Genomic DNA, 20,614 nt, shown 5'->3' with positions numbered 1-20,614 from the left:
TATTAGAATTCATAAACATTTTCTCTGAAAAATTGTCTCCACAAACTCTGTAACTTTTGTATGTTTTGTGCCTCAAGTCCTTTCGCCATATTTTCTCCAACCATATCTCAGCTCTACGAGAAAAATAAAAGATGAAAAATTATTTTAGAAACATATAACTATGCAAGACAAAGCATTCTGCATTTTGTGTTACTCAAAAAAGATAAATTCCATAATGCAAGAGTTGTTTGTGAGCTAAGGTCAAAGCGTGTCAACACAAAGAAAAGTTACTGAAAATGAATATGCATTAGATCATTATCTGTATCTGTTGAATAAAGTAGTGTCAAATGTATAAGGGTCCATTCTATGATAGCTCCTTCAACAATTGCGCAAAATCTTATGAGCTTGTCACCATTCAATTGATTTATTTTTACTCAATTTTCACATTATTTCTCATCGTAACTACTTCTTATGGCACCAAACAGTGTGTGGCAATGCAAATAAAAAATATTATTGATATTGCACTAAACTTCCTAACACATGAAGCAAAGTTTTACCACATTATCTTTTAGAAAGAGTCCCTGAAGCTTACTGCCTAACCTACAACTGGCTAACAATGCAATTTTTGTCATTGAATGGATCATGTAATCTACTCCCGGGAGTGCTTTCAAGAAAAATGTTATGACACAACTTATTTCTGAAGAAGATACCAGGACAGGAAATATGTCAACAAATCAAAATCACCCATACCATCTAGTAGATCAAAGCCCATGACCAGCAACAGGAGCTATTACAGCAATAATATTAACTACAGGTATAATTAGATGATTCCATCAACAAAATATATTATCATTAATAATAGGAGTAACATCCATAATTCTGTAGGGTTGGACTAAAGCTATTATTTTCGTGTAGTTTACGGTTATTACAAGCATAAGAAAACAGTTTTTCTTTGTGATGTTTCAGGAGAACACACGCTCCTTTCATCAGACATTTATTTTCATTTTGACTAAAGATACAGTTATAACAATGGTTAGTAATTTTTTAAACAAAAATAATCCCTTATATAATGGATGTTGTCAATGTTACATTGTTGTAATATAGCAACTTAACTGTGAAAAAAACAGTCTGTTTTATTTTTATTTGAGATTTTTTAAAATTATGAATCCCAAATATCATCAGGTAATTCAAATTCATCATTGTTTTCACAAAGTCTCTTGATGTTTTCTGTTCCATTAAATTTTAAAGATGGTGGCTTACTCCATTTGTGAAAAAGAAAACTCCATGCTGGATCTATGTTACCATTTTCATTATTTAATTTGTTCCAGTGTTCTGCAATGAACGAAGCTTCCCAGACATTCAACTCTGTGTTTCCCGTTAATCTTTTTAAAACCCTTCTCTTTTTAATCAAATGTTTCTCTTCGATGATATGAGTTGACAAACCTGTTCTTGGGTTTAGATTTATAATGTCCAAATCGTGTTCGTGCCATCTTATTGCCATTTTCCTTGCTGTTTGTCCCACATAATCCTTTGAACATGAACAACTTATATTATATATTCCTGTGGTTTCCACATCTGGTAGAGAGTTTCTCATTTTGAATTCATTAAATGTACATTCCAAACCTCTTGCTGATTTAAAAAATCAAAAAACAAGTCGCAAGAAAACTAAAGGAAAAGAGAAATACAGACAAAGATGAAAAATCTGTTGAAAAGAAATTTGTGTGCATTCCATTCCACAAGAGATTCTCACATAAAATTGCAAAAATTTTTAGAAGTTTTGATTTCAAAATTGTGGTGAGGGAATTGTTGATCCAGGTACTGACGGACTATCATCCCATAGTGCGGTGGAGCACCATCTTGCTGGAACCATTCAGGATAGCTCCCATCCTCGGACAGTAAGGATGGTAAGATCTGCTCCCATAGCAGAAGCAAGTAGCCCTCTGCATTTAAGTTGCCCTCAATGAAAAATGGTCCAACAAGTCGGGAACCCCAAGTACCACACCACACCATTAGCTTCCCGCCTCCCGTCACCTTGCTGGGATCTGTCCAATGTGGATTTTCGGGTGACCAGTACTGCAGATTTTGCTTATTCACCTCTCCCGACACATAAAAATTAGCCTCATCACTGAACAGAATCTTGCTACCGACGGCAGGGTCACGTTGCAGTTGTGCTATAGCCCACTCACAAAACTGCAAATGCCTGTCTGGATCGTCCTCACTAAGGTGCTGCTGCAGCTGTATCTTATACGGATGCCAGTGGTGGTCACGTACAATCCTTTGAATTGAACCCCTGCTGACACTGCTTTCCAGCGCCAGTCTCCGTGTGCTACGGGTTGGGGACTTTGCAAATGATACCAACACCGCTACAGCAGTACCCTCATCCGTGGCTGTTTTCGGACGTCCATGTCGCGGCTTGTCATCCACAGATCCAGTATCTTGGAACTTTGCCAGCAACTGGCTGACGGCCACATGTGACACCGGTTGTCTTGCAGGATTGCGGTTATTGAAGTCTGCGGCAATGTCACGCGTACTTCTCTCCCCTGACATCAATATGATGGCAATCCGTTCCTCACGTGTTAGTGGCATTTTCGTTCAGATCAGTGAAATATGTTACTCTTGACACGATCAATTCACATCATCACTCTTTTAAACTTTTATGTAAAGACAAAACACAATCGTAATTTCCATGCCAACCAATACTACAAGATATGTACATACCGGTAAGTCAATATCCGGACATTTTCAGTGATTGGTCTAACAATAAATACCACATAATCACATACTAACGATTATTTGAACAATAAACATTTAAGCAAAAAGGAAAGGACGTGTCACTCTCCCATGCGGAAATCGCCCTTAAATTTAAAGTTAGGTGAAAACAAATGTCACAGTTGTTTTCCTGGTGAAATTCTAGCCCATTTTGATATGTCGCACGACCCCCTTCCCATTTAAATTTCTGAAGTTGAATTCAAGATGGCGGACATCAAGGTGGCTGCCGAGCATGCAGGTGATGTCAATGTGGTTCCCCCTTGGCCTGATAACGATTGGTCATCGCCATTTTCAAGTTCCATGCCGCAGTGGCCTTGTACTGGGGGTGTTAAGTGATTGATTGAGCCATAACGTTGTGGTATTGTTAACTCTGCAAAAGTTGAAGTTAGGTGAAAACAAATGTCACAGTTGTTTTCCTGGTGAAATTCTAGCCCATTTTGATATGTCGCACGACCCCCTTCCCATTTAAATTTCTGAAGTTGAATTCAAGATGGCGGACATCAAGATGGCTGCCGAGCATGTGGGTGACGTCAATGTGGTTCCCCCTTGGCCTGATAACGATTGGTCATCGCCATTTTCACGTTCCATGCCGCAGTGGCGTTGTACTGGGGGTGTTAAGTGACTTATTGAGCCACCCTGTAGATCCAGTATGGAGTTTTCTTTTTCACAAATGGAGTAAGCCACCATCTTTAAAATTTAATGGAACAGAAAACATCAAGAGACTTTGTGAAAACAATGATGAATTTGAATTACCTGATGATATTTGGGATTCATAATTTTAAAAAATCTCAAATAAAAATAAAACAGACGTTTTTTTTTTCAAAGTTAAGTTGCTATATTACAACAATGTAACATTGACAACATCCATTATATAACGGATTATTTTTGTTTAAAAAATTACTAACCATTGTTATAACTGTATCTTTAGTCAAAATGAAAATAAATGTCTGATGAAGGGAGCGTGTGTTCTCCTGAAATGTCACAAAGAAAAACTGTTTTCTTATGCTTGTAATAACCGTAAACTACAAGAAAATAATTCTATAATGCAAGCAATGCGTACATACAAGAAAAACTATGGACTAAAGCTTACTTGCTTACTTACTTACTTACTTACTTAGTCGCGTCCTCTTCTACCTGCCGGTGTCGAGGGGTTACAGAGACCTCTCCAGACGTTTCTGTCCAACGCCTTTTCCTGTGCCTTTTTCCATCTTATGCTTTGTTTCTCCAAAATCTCTTTGACACTCATATTCCATGTCTTTCTTGGTCTTCCTTTTGGTCTTGTTCCTTGTGGACGTGCTTCCCATATCTGCTTTGGCAGTCTCGTCTCACTCATTCTGCTCAAATGGCCGAACCATCTGAGTTGATTACGTTCAACTGTTTCTTGTAGTGGCTGAGCATTTAAAGATTGCCGAATGGTTTGATTCCTTATCTGATCTTTCCTGGTTTTCGCACTTATTCTTCGAAGGTACCTCATTTCCATTGTTTGTACACTTTGCAGGTGTTTTCCAGTCATTGTCCAATTTTCACTGCTCTATGTAAGTGTTGGTATATAAATTGTTTTATATACAGTGAATTTTGTTTGGGTAGATATTTCTTTTTTGCCTATAAATCCTCGGTTTATCATTTGATATAGCTTTCCTGTCTTCATGATTCTATCTCTTATTTCTTCCTCTTCTTTTCCTTGACTGTTTATAATTACTCCAAGATACTTGAAATTTGTCACTTGTTCTAAAGGTTTGTTATTCAGTTTTATCTTATAGTTTGTCTTTTGTCTGCTAATTATCATTGTTTTAGTTTTCTCTATATTTATTTCCATATTCTTTTTCTTTAATTCTTCATTAAGAATATTTAGGTTATATTGTAAACTAGCCTGTGTATTAGCTATTAGTATAATATCATTTGTAGATCTACAAAACATACATGTGCCTTTTTATTGTATTCTATTGTCTTGTCTGTTATTTGTTTGAGGGTGAAAATATGGTCTTGTACACTTCTTGCTGGTCTAAAGCCTGCTTGACTTTCTTCTAATTGCTCTTCGACATATTTTCTGAGTCTGTTCTCCAGGATTCTTGAATATATCTTCCCTGGCACACTGAGCAATGAGATTCCCCAATGGTTTCTGCATTCTCTATTATCCCCTTTATTGAAGATTGGGATTATTACTGGTATCTCCTATTCCTTCGGTACAGTTTTCTTTTCCCATATTACATTCAGTAGGTTCAAAAACAGTTGCTCTCCAGCATTTCCCATGTATTTAAGCATTTCTGGTGTTAAACCATCATGTCCACTAGCCTTACCTAACTTCATTTTCTTTAATGCTGCTTTTAATTCTTCTACTTTGATATCGTTTATTTCCTCTTCTTCATCCTCCATTTCTGTATCTTCTGTTCTTTCATTTCCTGTTTGAACCTCCGTCCTGTTAGTTTGTGTTTCATCCTTCAGCAATTCTTCGAAGTATTCCTTCCATCTTTGCATGATTTCTTCTGGTTTTGTTCTTAGTTTACCATCTTTTCCTTTTATGTATTTTAATGGGCTTTTTTTATCTTTTCTCATGGTCTTTAAAACTTTGTAGAATAGTTTTTCATTTTCTCGGCTGTTCTCTTCCATACTTTCCCCAAATTTTCTCCACGAGTTCTTTTTAGCCTCTAACACTTTCTTTTTAACTATATCCCTTTGCCTCCTATACTCTTCGAAGCTTTCTAAATCATTAACTAATAGGTACTTTTTCCACAGTATTTTCTTGTGCGTGACTTCTTTCAGCTCATCTGTCCACCATGCCGTTCTTTTCATTTTGTTTCCAATGTATGTTGTCCCGCAGCTTTCCTCTGCAGACTGTAGCAAAATCTTCTTAAATTCATCCCACAACTTATCTACATCTCTTTCTTCCTTTTCATGTTTGTCTTGTATCTTTGCTTCTATTAGTTGCTGATATTTTTCTTTAACTTTTGTATCTTTTAATTTGTATGCCTTTATTCTTATTTTGTTTTGTTTTTCCTGTCTTCTTTTCCCTTTAGTTTTTAGTACTCTACTTCTTTGTACTACTCTTTCCATTATTAATAGTTTATGGTCGCTCCCAATTTCCTCCCCTCTTTTGACTCTGGCATCTCTTATCTTTCTCATCGTATTTCTCTCTACTATGAAATAGTCAATTATAGATTTTTCCCTTCTTGTTGGTTCTTCCCTAGTGTATTTATGGATTTCTTTATGTGGGAATTTAGTATTTACCACTACCATGTCATTTGTTATACATAATTCTAAGATTCGTGTACCATTATCATTTAATGTCTCTTCTCCATGTTGTCCTATTACCTGTCTCCATTCTTCTGTATTGTTTCCTACTCTTCCATTTAGATCTCCTACTATCAGTACTTCTTCCTTTCTTTCATCTATGATTTTCTGTAGTGAATCATAGAACATGTTTATATTCTCTACTGTATCATCTTCATTTGGACCATAAACTATTATTATTGCTATATTTTCTTCTTCTTCTTTAATGTTAACAATCATTATTCTCTCACTTATGAATTCCCAATCTATTATATTGTTTTTCTTTTCTTCGTGGATCAGAAGTGCCACCCCTCCTCTAGCTCTTTCCATTCTCGGTACTCCACTATATATCAGTACATATCCGTCATCTAACTCAATTTCTCCATTTCCTTTTTTCTTGGTTTCAATTAGGGCTAAATATTTTACTTTGGTGTTCTTAATTTCTTTTACTATTTCAACTTCTTTTCCATTAAGGCCTCTGATGTTCCAAGTTCCAAAAGTCATATACCTTAGTCCTCGCCAATTGTCTTCCCTGTAGATCCGTCTGGCCAACTCTCTTGTCTTTTCTTTTAATCATCTTTATTTAAGAAGTGTAGGTGATTGGCCTGCAGCTTCCTAGCATAGTGAAGGGGCTGCCTTCTTATTGCTGCTATGCCAGCAATGGGGTTTGGATGTTTCTCCCCTTTTCTTTTGTGGGCTCTATGCTCCAACCTCCATTTCCTGGGAGGACCTAGGATTTTCTGATAGGGGTTTACTCCCCTTAGAAGGATCGGCTTCTCTATGCCTAAGAGTTCCTTCCACCCTTTGGTTTTCTGTTGGGGTGACCTTCCCCTAGCCTTTGGAGATCCCTCTCCTCCCTGTAAGGCAGCAGGGGCAGTGCTTATTTAATGGCGGCACTTTCTCGCCATGTCGTAGTGCTGTTCTAGGGCTTTTCTGGGATTTTATGAGGATGATCTTGCCATAATCCTTTCTCCCCAGACCTCAACAGCACTACCGCCTTGGTCCGGGACTGCTTATTTGGTATTTCCTATTTCCACCCATACCATCTAGTAGATCAAAGCCCATGGCCAGCAACAGGAGCTATTACAGCAATAATATTAACTACAGGTATAATTAGATGATTCCATCAACAAAATATATTATCATTAATAATAGGAGTAACATCCATAATTCTGTAGGGTTGGACTAAAGCACATAGATTAAAATGCGATTTGAAACACAAAATCTTCCTCCCGTGGCACCAGTGAGAACGGATTGTTCTTTACAGTAACACATGTGTAAATGTTCGTAAAATATTTTGCATATATTGCACATGTAGGTTAGTTACACTCATTTCGTTTCCAAAACTAGTAATTACTTATGATTTGGTTCAGTGTATGCTTTCGTAGTTAGGTTAGGCAGGCCAGGTTTGGTTCTCTTAGCATTATAAATAAATTCCCTAAATTCATTTTACTAAGGTTCCGATTTACTTCTACATTAATTTCCACTAGTCTACGATACTTACAGTCCCTTGTCAACGGAAAATACATTGTCCTTGGAAAGCATGCAAGCTTGCGTAAGGTAATTTTTAAGTTGTTTTTTCAACATAAATAATTAAAAAAAAAATCCAAAGAGTGCTAATTACTTTAAGAAAGGTTCAAATTTCGTGTGACAATGATTGTTTAATTCTACGATAATTAGTCTTCCTGCTAAGAGAATTTTTAAAAAAATCATAGAACAATAGGAACCGTTCCCTTAGGTTTCATCGCTTTAATATTTACATGCTTTTTTTCATCTCCTGTACATGTTGACAAAGTTTTATATGCTAGAAGAAATAAACTTCATGCAGAAGCGAATAGGAGCGCGATAACTTGCAACATTCTGCATTATAACATGCACAAATGAGCTTTTCTGAACTTCAAACAAACTTCAAGTCATTCCTACTATTCTCGTTGGCTTCCTATCCTCATGTGTAACTTATAAATAGCATTAAGTTACAAAATTGAACCTTTACCATTTGAGACGTTATTTTTTAACACATGGCGTTTTATTTAAATGAAGCAAAATACAGAATACGAAGACATGCTAGGAATTATTCTCCATGGAAACTAACTTTATGGAAATTATTTTTCCATAAAGAGCGAACAGAATTCATTAATAACTAACCTTTCAGGATATGACAGAACACGAAAAAAAGACAGCTCTGGATTCCTCTTCTGACAGTTTTTACAATAAAAATCTGCACAATAAGCCATTGTTTTTCTTTTTTGTTCTTCTACATCCTTATTAAAATAGTTAGTGTACGTCCATGACAGATTATATGGAACGATGTTACGTCATGTAGAAGTAGTGACTTTAAAAATACGATTTTTCTTATACATGTTTAAGAAGGGAAAGGCATTTAATAAAATACAAAATCACGTACAAGTGATCATCATTGATTAATAGATACATAAACTAAATTTGTAATGAGAAAATTAGGATTTTTCATCGATGGTGGTGCCGACTAGTAGCTGGTTAGTTCATGCATGAACAAATGAATTCTGAAATTTATCTTGTTCGGATTTTTGCATCAGTGCGGGAGGCCTGGTTGTTCATTATTCCAACTGTATCTTGTAATTTTATGCCTGTCATATTTCTTCTTAAACCAACTATTACCAACTAACAGTCCCAGGGTGGTTACTCACCGGAGATTCTTGGAATTATGTGTGAATTATTGGCTCCGGGAATTATGCGTGAATTCTACTTAAATTTTTCTCCGTAGACGTGAAGAAATACAACTTGTATTAATCCAAATCCCATTCACATTTGATGCAAATAAAAATTATTTCCGTAAAATTTTCTTGCTCGCTCTGCTTGCAACTCCTGCTTTTCTTAGACTTATCAAGTTTATAACCATAGCAAGGGGGTGGCGGGATTTGGCCCTGAGCACCGAACTATCTAAATAAAAAAGGTGTAAAATTGATTTATTGATTTGTGGTTTTTTAAGTCCACTTTATGCACAGAAAGGCTAATCGGGACTGGATCTAGTTTAAAGTGGGATCCGAACTACTGTGCCATGTGCCTCCACCGGGTATCGAACCCGGGACCCCTTGATCGCAAGGTGACGATGTTACTACTACACTATCGTGGAGGCACAAAAGTTGTAAGAGAGAATGCATTGCCGTCCCATGAAATTATTTGCACCCTATTGAATCAATATTGATTTTAGCCTGCAAAAAATTACATCCAAAAATTTTCTTGATCGCTTTAATGTATTGTACATTTTCAGACAAAAAAATAAGACTTGTCATAATTGGTTTTGTTTTAAAAGCAAGAACAATTGTCATGAGGAAAGGGAGTGTGCACATTTGAGAGGCAATTTATGTAATTTTTGCTGTTGGTTAATTGTGAGATGGATGAATTGTTGTGTAATGTATTTAAATAATACATGTTGTATATAATATGTATAAAGAAACTTTGAATACATACACAATTTAGTGTCCACGTCGCTCCATGTTGCATATACCTGAAACATGTATCGTGCATGAAAGTCATACATGTTAATGTAAAAAAGATTTATATTTGGAATGCATTTATCAAGCATTTCTGTCTCGAAAATAGTTTGTGTGCTTGTTTTCCATTATGAAATTGAACGTGTTGAAATTGTTTGTTCGAACACAAATGCTTTAGCACCAACTTCTACCCCCTTTTTGCATAATTCACGAGGATAATAACGTCTTTGATACTACTACTACTACTAATAATAATAATAACAATGTTGGTCCAGGCTTGGGCATCATCTTCGCAAATTAGCCAAATGTGGCAAAAGAAGCGAAGTATAATTATTATAATTAAAATATTATTAACACTTATTATTACTAGTAGTATTAGTATGTTTATCGTGCCACTTTGTCCCTGCCCGCACAGACAAAAATTTGTGGTTGCGTCTCTGATTGTAAATAGAAACTCAGCACCTTAAATTAAATATTTTAATTATGTTATGTATACCGTTTAATTGAATTATAATTTTTGGATGTTGGAATCACACAGACCTTTTATATGATTAAGATATTTGTGTGTGGATGTTGAGAGGCAGCAATACATAAGGTTGAAATGGAGAAAACATCTGCTTGAATTTTTGGAAAGTTCGCCTTGAAAACCAGGAATTATACTTGAATTTTATCATGGTCCTAGAGTAGCCACCCTGAGTCCGTTTCCCTTACAAAAGTCAAGTAGCCTCCTCCTCCTCTCCTCATTCCTCTGTCCCCATCCATCTGCTCCAAGTACTTCTATATACCCTTTCCTGTCTCTTCCCACTTGTGCATTAAAATCACCCATCACAATTTGCCATTCCTTTCCTACGTGTTCTTCCAAGTCTTCTTCAGATTCTTCTTTCTCTTCCCTTGTACATCCTGTTTATGGGGCATACACTTGAATTATTTCTATTACTTTCCCTCTTACATTCATTTTTAGTTTCACAATTCTGTCATTTATCCTTTCTATTTCCTCGCTTATTCCACTTCTGACTACAAATCCAACCCCACTTCATCTGCCCTCTTCAGTCTCTGCCCAGTACAGTTTATAGTCTTTCCTCAATTTCATTTCCCCTCTTCCTTTACATTTCGAATTGCTCATTCCAAAGATGTCGATCCTTTTTCTCTCCATTAGATCCACAATTTTTTCAGTCCTTCCTATCAGTGTTCCAATATTCAATGTCCCTATTTGTAGTCCGTGTTTTCTTCAATTTCCAGTCCTGCTTGCTTCTTTCTTATCTCGAAGTGTTTATGTTTTCGGATGTTGGCTAATCGGGCCTATCACAGCCTACACCTGTGGTTTCTCAGGTACACCCTTGTGTTCTGTCAGGATTCCAACTCCCTTGGCCTTTCTGGATCTCTCCAGGCCCAGTGGGGGCAAACACTTTTATGGTGGTGTTTATTCGCCATGACACAAGGCTGTCGATGGGTATCTGTGGTATTTGCTGAGTATGTCCATGCCATTGGACACCCTCCACACCCTGATAGCCTTGCCGCCTCGGTCCGGTACTGCTTATTTGGGTTTCTTCTTATTCGCAGCTTCCCCTCATATGTGAGGGAGGTTTCACTATCTGCCACCTGTGACCCGTCGAGTAGCTGAGGCTCGCACTGGCTTACACCAGTTTTGTATTAATTAATAAATGAAATGTTTTAAGGGCACATTTCAAAATGTAGCTTTATCTTAGTTGGATTCATGAATTTCTTAGCCTGTGTTTTGAAAAAAAGAAATGGTGGTGCCTGAATTATGTTTAGTTTTGTCTACCCATGGTTGCCAAGAAACTGAAAACACTTTTCCTCACACTTTTTAAAGTTTACATAAAAAAATATTTTATTTTTATTTATGCAGCAGTGTGGAATAAACTCGATTCATTTATTCACAAACAAAATCGATGAAATACTACATTGTTATGTTAAAATATTACAGAAAGTTATTTAATAGTACCCGGAAAATCTGCAAAAATAATTCAGTTTGATTTTCAGAATGAGTGGAAACCCTGCATAAGAAAAAGCCAATAGTGGATTGTGAGCATGTAGATGAAAGTTGTATTTCCTCAATACAGATTTGTTTTCATATTCTGTGCTATGCACATAATAACTAGAATTAATATTGGTGCCATTCTTTTTATATCACATAAAGCATTTTTCATGAGTTTTTGGTTTTTAGTTCACTTTATGTGCAGGAAGGCTAACTGGGACTGGACCTATAGTTTAAAGTGGGATCTGAACCACTTGTGGCTCATAAAGAATTTTTCAATTTTCTGAACCAACACCACTTACACTCTTACCGATTCACACCAGTACTGATACATGAACATTGTAGTGTGTAAACATTTATATATATAAGTAAACCATTGCACTACATCAGAGTTTTAAAAAGTATATAATCAAAAAAACCAACTTTTTATACCCACAAATAATGAAAATTGCATATTTTGCATTTCTAAGGATATTTGGATTGTGATGTAGTTTCAGTAAGCATTTAGGTTACAGAATTTGTGAGTAACAATTAATATTCATATTGAGGGGGAATAAACAACGTGGTTGATAATATAAGACGTAAGTGAGTTACTAAAGATATATTCACGAAACTTACTTGTAAATGTTCTATTAATTTCAGTGGCATGGTGGCAGAGGCCACCGAAATTAATAGAACATTTGCAAGTAAGTTTTGCGGATATATCTTTAGTAACTCGCTTACATCTTATATAACAATTATTACTTCTGAACAAATAACATGAATATCTGCTGTTCCTGTGTTAGTTTAAAAGCATCTTCAATAATTTTTCTTTCAAACTCTTATAAGGTGAAAACCTTCATTGTGCATTTTGCAGTGGACCATAACTAAAAAAACTTTAATATGGGAAAATGTATAACTCGAGAATGTGAAACCAACCACAGTTCCATACTATCCCCCCTCCCCTCCCATACTTCTCCTATTTTTTGAGTTTGAGGGAATCTGCTGTAATTGCAATAAACCATAGACCACATTCAGGAGACACAGGTGTTCTTGGGTTGCATTATATCTTGCAAAGGAGATGATGCAACCATTCGGTTGATACAAGCACTGGGATTGAATCCCCATAAATTAGTAGGTAGTAATACAATGAAGTCTCTAAAAATAATATTTCCTCAACCAATGGTGAAGAGTCCAGAGAAGAGGGGGGGGGAGAAAGTAAGCAAATTAGTTTCAGGTGTCCAACAGGGCACCCACTCCCTACATATACATACATTTTTGTTGATAATGGCAATGCCTCATCTCTCATTGCCCATTTTTATACCTTCAAAAAATAGTGGTTTGCCAGCAGGCATTAGCTGGAGGTTCCACATTAACATGTGCTTATTGCATTTATTAGTGCTGATTTTACCAAAGTGGAAGTGTTTAGATTTTGATAAAATATCCCTCTCTCTTCATCACTGCACACAACATGTTTGTACATTTTGGATATTCCAAGTTTACCAAAACGTTGAGCTCGGTGAACTTTCATCCTCAAAACAAATTAAGATCATGTAACATTATGAAATCTTATAAGGGACTCCTTCATGGAAATTGAGTTTACTGAGTCTGTCAGAATATAGGTACTGCTTTTTATTGTCGCTTCCTGCTGATTCCCACTGATACCAAACATGAAACTTGTTAACTATTCAAAGTATAAGACGTAAGCGAGTTACTTGTAAATGTTCTACTAATTTCGGTGGCCTCTGCCACCATCGACTTGGGAACTCGATGCTTTACTGTTAGCTTGACTTCCGATTCCTGTTGCTTCCTCGACTACTCTAGGGGTGCTGGTGTAGCCATTTTGGCTACTGTGTGCGATGGGTTTGAGCTGTTGTAATAGTGGGAGCCAAACATGATGAGTCTGACCGCTGTCGATATTCAGCTTGTGCGGAAAGTGCATAATTGCATGCGTCTCTTTGATTTTGGTGTTGATTAGGGTGTGTGATGTATGCCTAACTGAAACGTTTTGGATCCTGTGTTTGTTGAACTTAAGGTGCCTTGCTAGTCCGGTAGTGGGTTGGGATTTTTTTGCGTCCGCTAAATGCTGTTGTATATTTAGAATACTTATAAATTTTAAGATGTTAGTTTTCCATTGGAATTATATCATAGCAACCTACCAAAGGTTTAAATATTCATAATTTCATGAGATAATCATTTAATCTCTAAATCCATTTCTCCTCACAACATTGTTACAAAAATTATGCATTTTTCAAAAAGTCCAGGATATTTAAACACTGAAAGTGTCACGTGACATTTCCATTGGACATCTGGACTCCTGAAAATTATTTGGTGATATTGGTGATTAAACTCCAACATATACTTTCAATAACAATATGTTAGTATCGGAATCAACCCAGCCTACTGCTCGCTAGGTACATCTAGGAGAAGCAGGTATACCTTCTGGATAACCAATGGTATTTTGAAAACATTGTATGCAATGACATACTAAGTGCTTTTGAATTCCATAGATGACTTTGAACCCACTGTGTTAACTTGATTTACATATAATTGCATTATCTGTCATTCTTGTTCCACAGTACTGAATGAGTTTGCTATAGCATTGTTTCTCATAGATCCAAAATGGTGAGCCTTTAGTACAGAGCAACTGAGACTCGGATCACACAGATGCTCTTGAGTGGCTGAGTCCATTGAACACGGCCATAGAAGAGAGAATATTGTGAGGGATGTAAAAATATGAAACAACTTTCTTTCCAGGAAAGAAGCAGGTCCTCAGCCAGAGTGTGTGTTTCTTCCGCATCCTGTGAAGATGGAAGCACAAGCAGCTGATGAATCAGCTGTGACTAATGGCAGCAGCTCTGAGACTAACACTACAGCACAGTGTGCTGAGGAGCCGAGCGATGGTTCAAATGTTCCGGGATCTACCAGTGCCCAAAAAGTTGTCAATTGTGTGCGTGTACATATGTGTTCAATTTGCAAGAAATTTTTCACAGTAGAAGCTGACGTAGCCAAGCACCTGCTGCTTGCACACCCACAGTCTTTGATGCAGTGCACGGCCTGTTTGACTATCCTCATAGCCACGCCAGAAAACATTGCTAAACATTCTTCTGTATGTCCAAAGCAAGGGAGCTTGAAGGAGCCTGAAGATACTGAAGCTAGCAAATCACCCGTTGAGAGCGAACGTCTCTCACCGGAACCAGCCATCCCAAGTAATATACCAGCATTCCCTTTGGCAAAACTTCTACCAGACACGAAGGAGGGTATTTCTGTAGATGCTTCAAATGATGCGACTAACAGTGGGAAAGCCCAAAGTGCTGATAATGTTCCAATAATACTTGGAAACAAAATACCTATCCCGAGATACAAGCCTAAAACAGAAGAAGAAATAAATGCACTTGCAAAATTTAAGTGTACTCTTTGTGGGAAACAGTGCATGAATGAAGAAAATTTAATTGAACACCAGTTGCTTGAGCACAATCTGTCGCTTGTGTGTCAATATTGCGGAGAGAAATTCAGTGAGAGTGCCAGTTTGAAGAAACATGAGGAGCATCACACAAAGAGTTATCATTGTGATAAGTGTAACAAGATTCTCCAGGGTGAAACTGCACTGAGGAGGCATCTCGAATCACATGCAGGTAAAACATACAAGTGTTCTCAGTGTAATAAGGTGTATAAATCGTGGGGTGGCTTCTATCTTCACAAGTTCAGCCACAGTGATGCAAGGCCATACCTTTGTGATGTGTGCGGAAAGTCTTTCAAAATCAGAAGTGCTTTAACTTTACACTCGTTCATTCATAAGGATGAGGCTACCAAGAGTAAATATGCATGTGAGGTTTGTGGTAAGGCATTCGCGAGAGCCGGTAAGAGGGCACTTTGTCGCCGGAAGCACTTAGGACAGAGGCCATATACTTGTGAAATATGCAAGAAATCGTTTTATGCACGGCACCATCTTACGAAGCATGAAAGAATTCATTCGGGAGAGACTCCTTTCAATTGCAAGACATGTGGAAAGGCTTTCAAGAGACGTGACAATATGCTCGCGCATGAGAAGACCCATTCCCCATACACTTGCAAGATTTGTGACATCCAGTTCACTGATCGTAACTCGTTCCTCGAACACAGGAATTCTCATTCCGAGGAAGAGCTGGAGAAGCATCGTGACAAAGGCGATCGGGAGCCATTCCAGTGTAAAATCTGCCATAAAATCCTTTCGACTAAGACTACTTTGGCCAATCACATGCTCTTGCATGGAGGAGTCAAGCCCTTTGCTTGTGACATCTGTGGGAAATCGTTCGCCACTAAACAAACATTCGAGACTCATTACAGGTTTCACACTGGTGAAAAACGATTTGCATGCGACATTTGCAATCAAAACTTCTACACAAAGACGAACAGAGACAACCATCGCAGAATACACACCGGGGAGAAACCACATCTTTGTAGCGTTTGTGGGAAAAGTTTCCGGCTTCTTACTGCACTCAAGCAGCACAAAGTTGTTCATTCTGAGGAACGCCCCTTTGCCTGTGAAATTTGCACAAAATGCTTTCGTAGGAGAGACCAGCTGAATGCCCACATACAGACCCATACCGGAGTCAAGCCTTATGCATGCGATGTCTGCCACAAATCGTTCACCCTGCAGGGTGAGATGGCACGCCACCGGAAGAGACATATGAAGAAAGAACCACTTGACTGTGGCATTTGTGGGAAAACATTTTACGAGGAGAAGCACTTGAAGCAACATTTGTCTACCCATGATGTTGAATTTACATAGATTTCACTTGTATATTGTTTGTGGAAGAATATACTTTGCATTTCATGGATTGTAATGTTCTTTTCCATTTGTTACGGTTTGTTATTTATGTAAGGCTAAGCCGATACCTATCTGAATCACATTGATGCTAGGCCACTCCATCAATTTAAAGTTATTCTGAATATCTATAAATAATAGGACATTAAGTATGTTAACATTAAATTTTACCAAATATATTATTGTTTTCTTACACATTCTTGACAGGCAAGGTTCTTAGAGTCAATCAGTCTGGGTGATAACCACATATTTACTTCTAGAATAAACAGATATAGCTTGACGTGACTTTGTGAATATTATTTTCGTATATATTTTGAGTAAAAGTAAGTTTGGGAGTTGTGTGATTGTGCTGAGACAATAATATTCATGAAGACATGACCATTTCTGCCACATAAGTTTCATACATTTTACAGAATCTCTAGTGTCTGAAATAGTATTAAACATTATTGGTGATTTTTTTTTTAAAAACAATCAAATGCCAATACAATTTTGTATTTGTATCGGTTCAGCCTTACACACTGCACATAAGGTAAATTTGTTCACTAAAAAACTGTGTATATTGTTTATGGTGAAGTTCTGCCAAGCATTTAGTTAATTCATGATTTTACATCTGGATTACATTAAAAGTTGTATTGTCGAGTTCAGGTGTCTTTTTAGTCCATCCTTAATTGTAAGCAGTTTGTGTAGTCATTGTTTGGTGCTAATTTATTACAAATGTTACATGAAAAATGTTTTTCCCCCCTTTGTGTAGTATCCTTATGAAATTGAGTGTTCTTTGTTTGGAGATTGACAGTAAAACTATGCTATTTCTTGTAAATGTGTTACATACAATGTACAAAATGAGGAAATCTGACCAATAACTATAAGAAATTTATTTTCTTGCCTACAGACTAGGCTACTAATGTATCTTATATATTTTATATACAAGAGAGATGATGCTGACACATGAATGTATATAATTTCAGGAATGGACATGAAACTAATCTTACATACACATTTACTACCTTTTAGCTCTTGAAACTTCATGTAACATGCAATGTAATGTTTATTTTTAATAATACTTGCAAACACAGGATAGGTTCAATTGGTTTTCACTTTGCACTTTACCACTGACTGCACATGACATGTTTTGTGTCTAGGAGAAAATTTTGTGTCATCAACTTCAATATCTTCCATACTATTTTCATCAGTTGTTTTGTTAATTCAATAAATGTGTTATAAATGTTTTCATTTTTTGTTTTTACAAGGGTTGTTGCAGATGGCCTTTTCACTGTCATGCCAGATAAATGATGTGATACCATCGATGAAAGATAAACTTTTTCACTTAGGAAATTGCTGTTGTCATAGAATGTATTAACACACCCTAAAATTCTAACATTTTAGATTTTTTTGCAGGTAATTCAGGTAATGGTAAAAAATCAGGAGGCAATATTCCAAGGTTACGTTACGTAAGGTGAGAGTTGTTAAATGTCAGCTTCTAACAATGGCAATTTACTCTTGACTGTGCTACAAATGGAGCATATATTGGCAAAATACACACAGAAAGGTTCTTTGGTTGATTTGCTTTATTTTACTTCGCTTTTTGTGCCACCTTTGGCTAATTTGCGAAGATTGGGATGAGTGATAATATTAATGAATGGACACTCACAATCATCCATGCCCAGGCCAGGATTCGAACATGTCGTGTAATACCTCATTTCAATAGGAAATTTTCTCACGAGTTCAACGGTGTGCATAATTTTGCTCTAGCACCAACAGGGACGAAGTTATTAACGTTTTTATGCTTGCTTTATCGTGAGAAAATTTCCTATTGAAATGAAGTATTACACGACATGGTTTCCCTTTGAACTTTTAAAGTTGCATTCAAGATGGCGGCCGTAATCGTCGTATGCCCTATAACATTTTCCCCCACCCCTATTACAAACCTGCAATGTTAGTTTTTGGAAATATCATGCCATTCAATTTTTAATCAGGTGTTCCCACACTTTTGGACCACCCTGTAGTTTAATTTTGGTAAAAAAAAAAAATCACTTTAGAAGTCTTCTTCAGGACATTCATGGTCCAATGATTTGGTCTGGGAAAGTCTGGGATTTTTTTTTTTTTAAAAAAAATTTATTACAGAATTGTAGACACACTGGTTATTGTCAGTTTGTAAAGAGAAACCTCTTGCTCATTTGACTTTCAATGTAACCATTTCTGTAAGAATCATATGAAAGTGATACATATTGCCTAAAAATGCATTCTATCCAGTTGACAATCAGAAATTGATAAAATATGAAGATAATTAATGTAAAGCACATGCATAATTTCTGCATTAGAAATACTAATAATAATAATAATTAAATAAATAATTATGTGCTCAATCACACACTAACATTGTAAACTATGTATGGAACAGACAAATACAATAATCAGGGTGTTTACCAGTCAAGAAAGTAAAGAAATTGACAGGTCAAGAAATTATGCTGGTGGGCAAGATTTTTTTTTTTTTTTTTTACATTATAGTGAATTTACGTTGCTATGTACATGTACTTGGATTTGCTAAAATTGAATATTTGAAAACCTAAAATTGTATTGAGTTATGGTTAAGAAATTTTCACTTTGTTTCTTATGTTGTATGCTTGAAGTTTTGTAACAATATTAAATAAAGTAATGTGGCCATTCCCCATCCAGGATGAAATCTGAAGCATTAATATTTAAATGCAAGTCTAAATTTCTTCTTAAAGTACAACTTCAGTTTTCCCTTGGGGGTTTTTTCATTGAATAAAAATATAGATTTTTTCATTGAATAAAAATATAGATTTTCTTAATTTTGCAACTATACCTAAGTATGGGATGATTAAATAAATGTTAAGAAAAAGAGGTTAAGTAAAAGTCATGAAAGAGTCGAATGTAGTATTCTTGCTAATTTTCAACACTAAGTTTGTATTAACAAATTTGATAAACAATAGTTCATCTTTCATCAAGAGATGACACTAGTGTACTGGGAGAATACCTCTTAAGGCTCGGCTGGACCTTTGGCATGCGAATGGGTGAATTTTTCAAATTTTCCTCTCCATTCGAAAAACCTCTTGGATATTTCAAAATATGAAAAATTACATACGCTTAAATTCCTTCTAGAGCATTGACGTGAATTTTCATGTAGTTTTCTTTCACTGTTGTCTAGATATTATCAATAGTTTCGTGATTATGTAAGTCTATTAAACTATTGATAATATCTAGACAACATTGAAAGAAAACTACACGAAAATTCACAAAATACACAAAAAGGTGAACTATTATGTTTACCAAATGTAATAATCTTGTTTTCAATGTGAGGTTGGTAATCACAAATTCAATAAACATAATAGTTCATATTTTCATCAAAAGACTGTGCTAAAGTCGTTTTCACATTCAGAAGACACAATGGGCTCTTATGGACAATGCTTTTCTTATGGGAAAATACGAGTGCGCTGTTGTGAAATTTCTGGATTTACAAATTTAGCTTAAGTAAAATCGGTACCTGCAGTTTTGCAGGAAATTTTGTAGAGAATACGATGGTGAACACAAAAAACTGGTAACTTGCTTACATATTTTTAGATAAATTAAAAACGCAAATTTTCTGTGAAATCAAAATTTTTACATTTTCATTCCTAACGTTGAAACATGCCGTAAAATTGAAGCATTCACTACTAAAAAAATTGACTCTGTTTTTTAATTGTCATAGGTGATGGTGGTGCTCAGAATTTATCAATACTTTAAAGCATATTTGCATTAAAAAATATTCAAATAAAGTATGTGGAGATTCTTTATATTCCTGCAGTAGAAAATAGAAAATGTCGTCGCTGGCCATTTTTTGTTCTGTAATTCCAAGTAAAAACTTCCAGCGACAAAGTTGTGGAGAAAATAATGAAATTATTTTCTATAACCACTCAATGGTTCCCAGAAATATTACTTCCATGCATTTGGAGTTTCTTTTTAACCCGAACCGCACGCGAAGTAAGGAGACGACGTCTGGCCATCTTGAGCTGACTCACCGCAGCATTCCGGCTAATCACCACCAAGTTTGAGTTGTTATTTTAGTTCCATTCAGTAAAAATATTAACTTCATGCAGTTTGTTATAATAGAATGGAAATTACTTAAATTTAATAATTGACAATTATTTCCAATGCTGCTGTTGTGAGCAAAATTAGTGCTGTCGCAAATACGCGTTGTTTTTGTTTACATTACTGTCGACATTAATACTGAAATGAAGATCACCTTTCAGTTTCCAACGTACACATAAATTCATAGACCCCATATTAACCTTTGAAAGGCTTTCCAACATGTGACAAAATATGGGGCTTCAAGATAGAAATATGACA

The 20,614-nt window shown here is 36.1% G+C and overlaps 1 protein-coding gene across 2 annotated transcripts in view; it reads left to right on the top strand.

The window, feature by feature from the left end:
- LOC145985068 (uncharacterized) overlaps positions 1 to 16,909 on the top strand; it is a 70,079-nt gene extending 53,170 nt beyond the window's left edge. For both annotated transcript variants that reach the window (XM_083118639.1, XM_083118638.1), the window contains one exon: positions 14,221 to 16,909. In XM_083118639.1, coding sequence (XP_082974765.1) covers positions 14,221 to 16,234 — 2,014 coding nt within the window. In that variant the 3' untranslated portion in view covers positions 16,235 to 16,909. The remainder of the gene's footprint in view (positions 1 to 14,220) is intronic.
- Positions 16,910 to 20,614: the final 3,705 nt, after the last annotated feature.

The sequence above is a fragment of the Lepisma saccharinum genome, chromosome 3 (assembly GCF_977018435.1).
Source record: "Lepisma saccharinum chromosome 3, izLepSacc3.1, whole genome shotgun sequence".
In the NCBI taxonomy this organism is placed as follows: domain Eukaryota; kingdom Metazoa; phylum Arthropoda; class Insecta; order Zygentoma; family Lepismatidae; genus Lepisma; species Lepisma saccharinum.
This window is presented reverse-complemented; position numbering and strand designations above follow the sequence as displayed.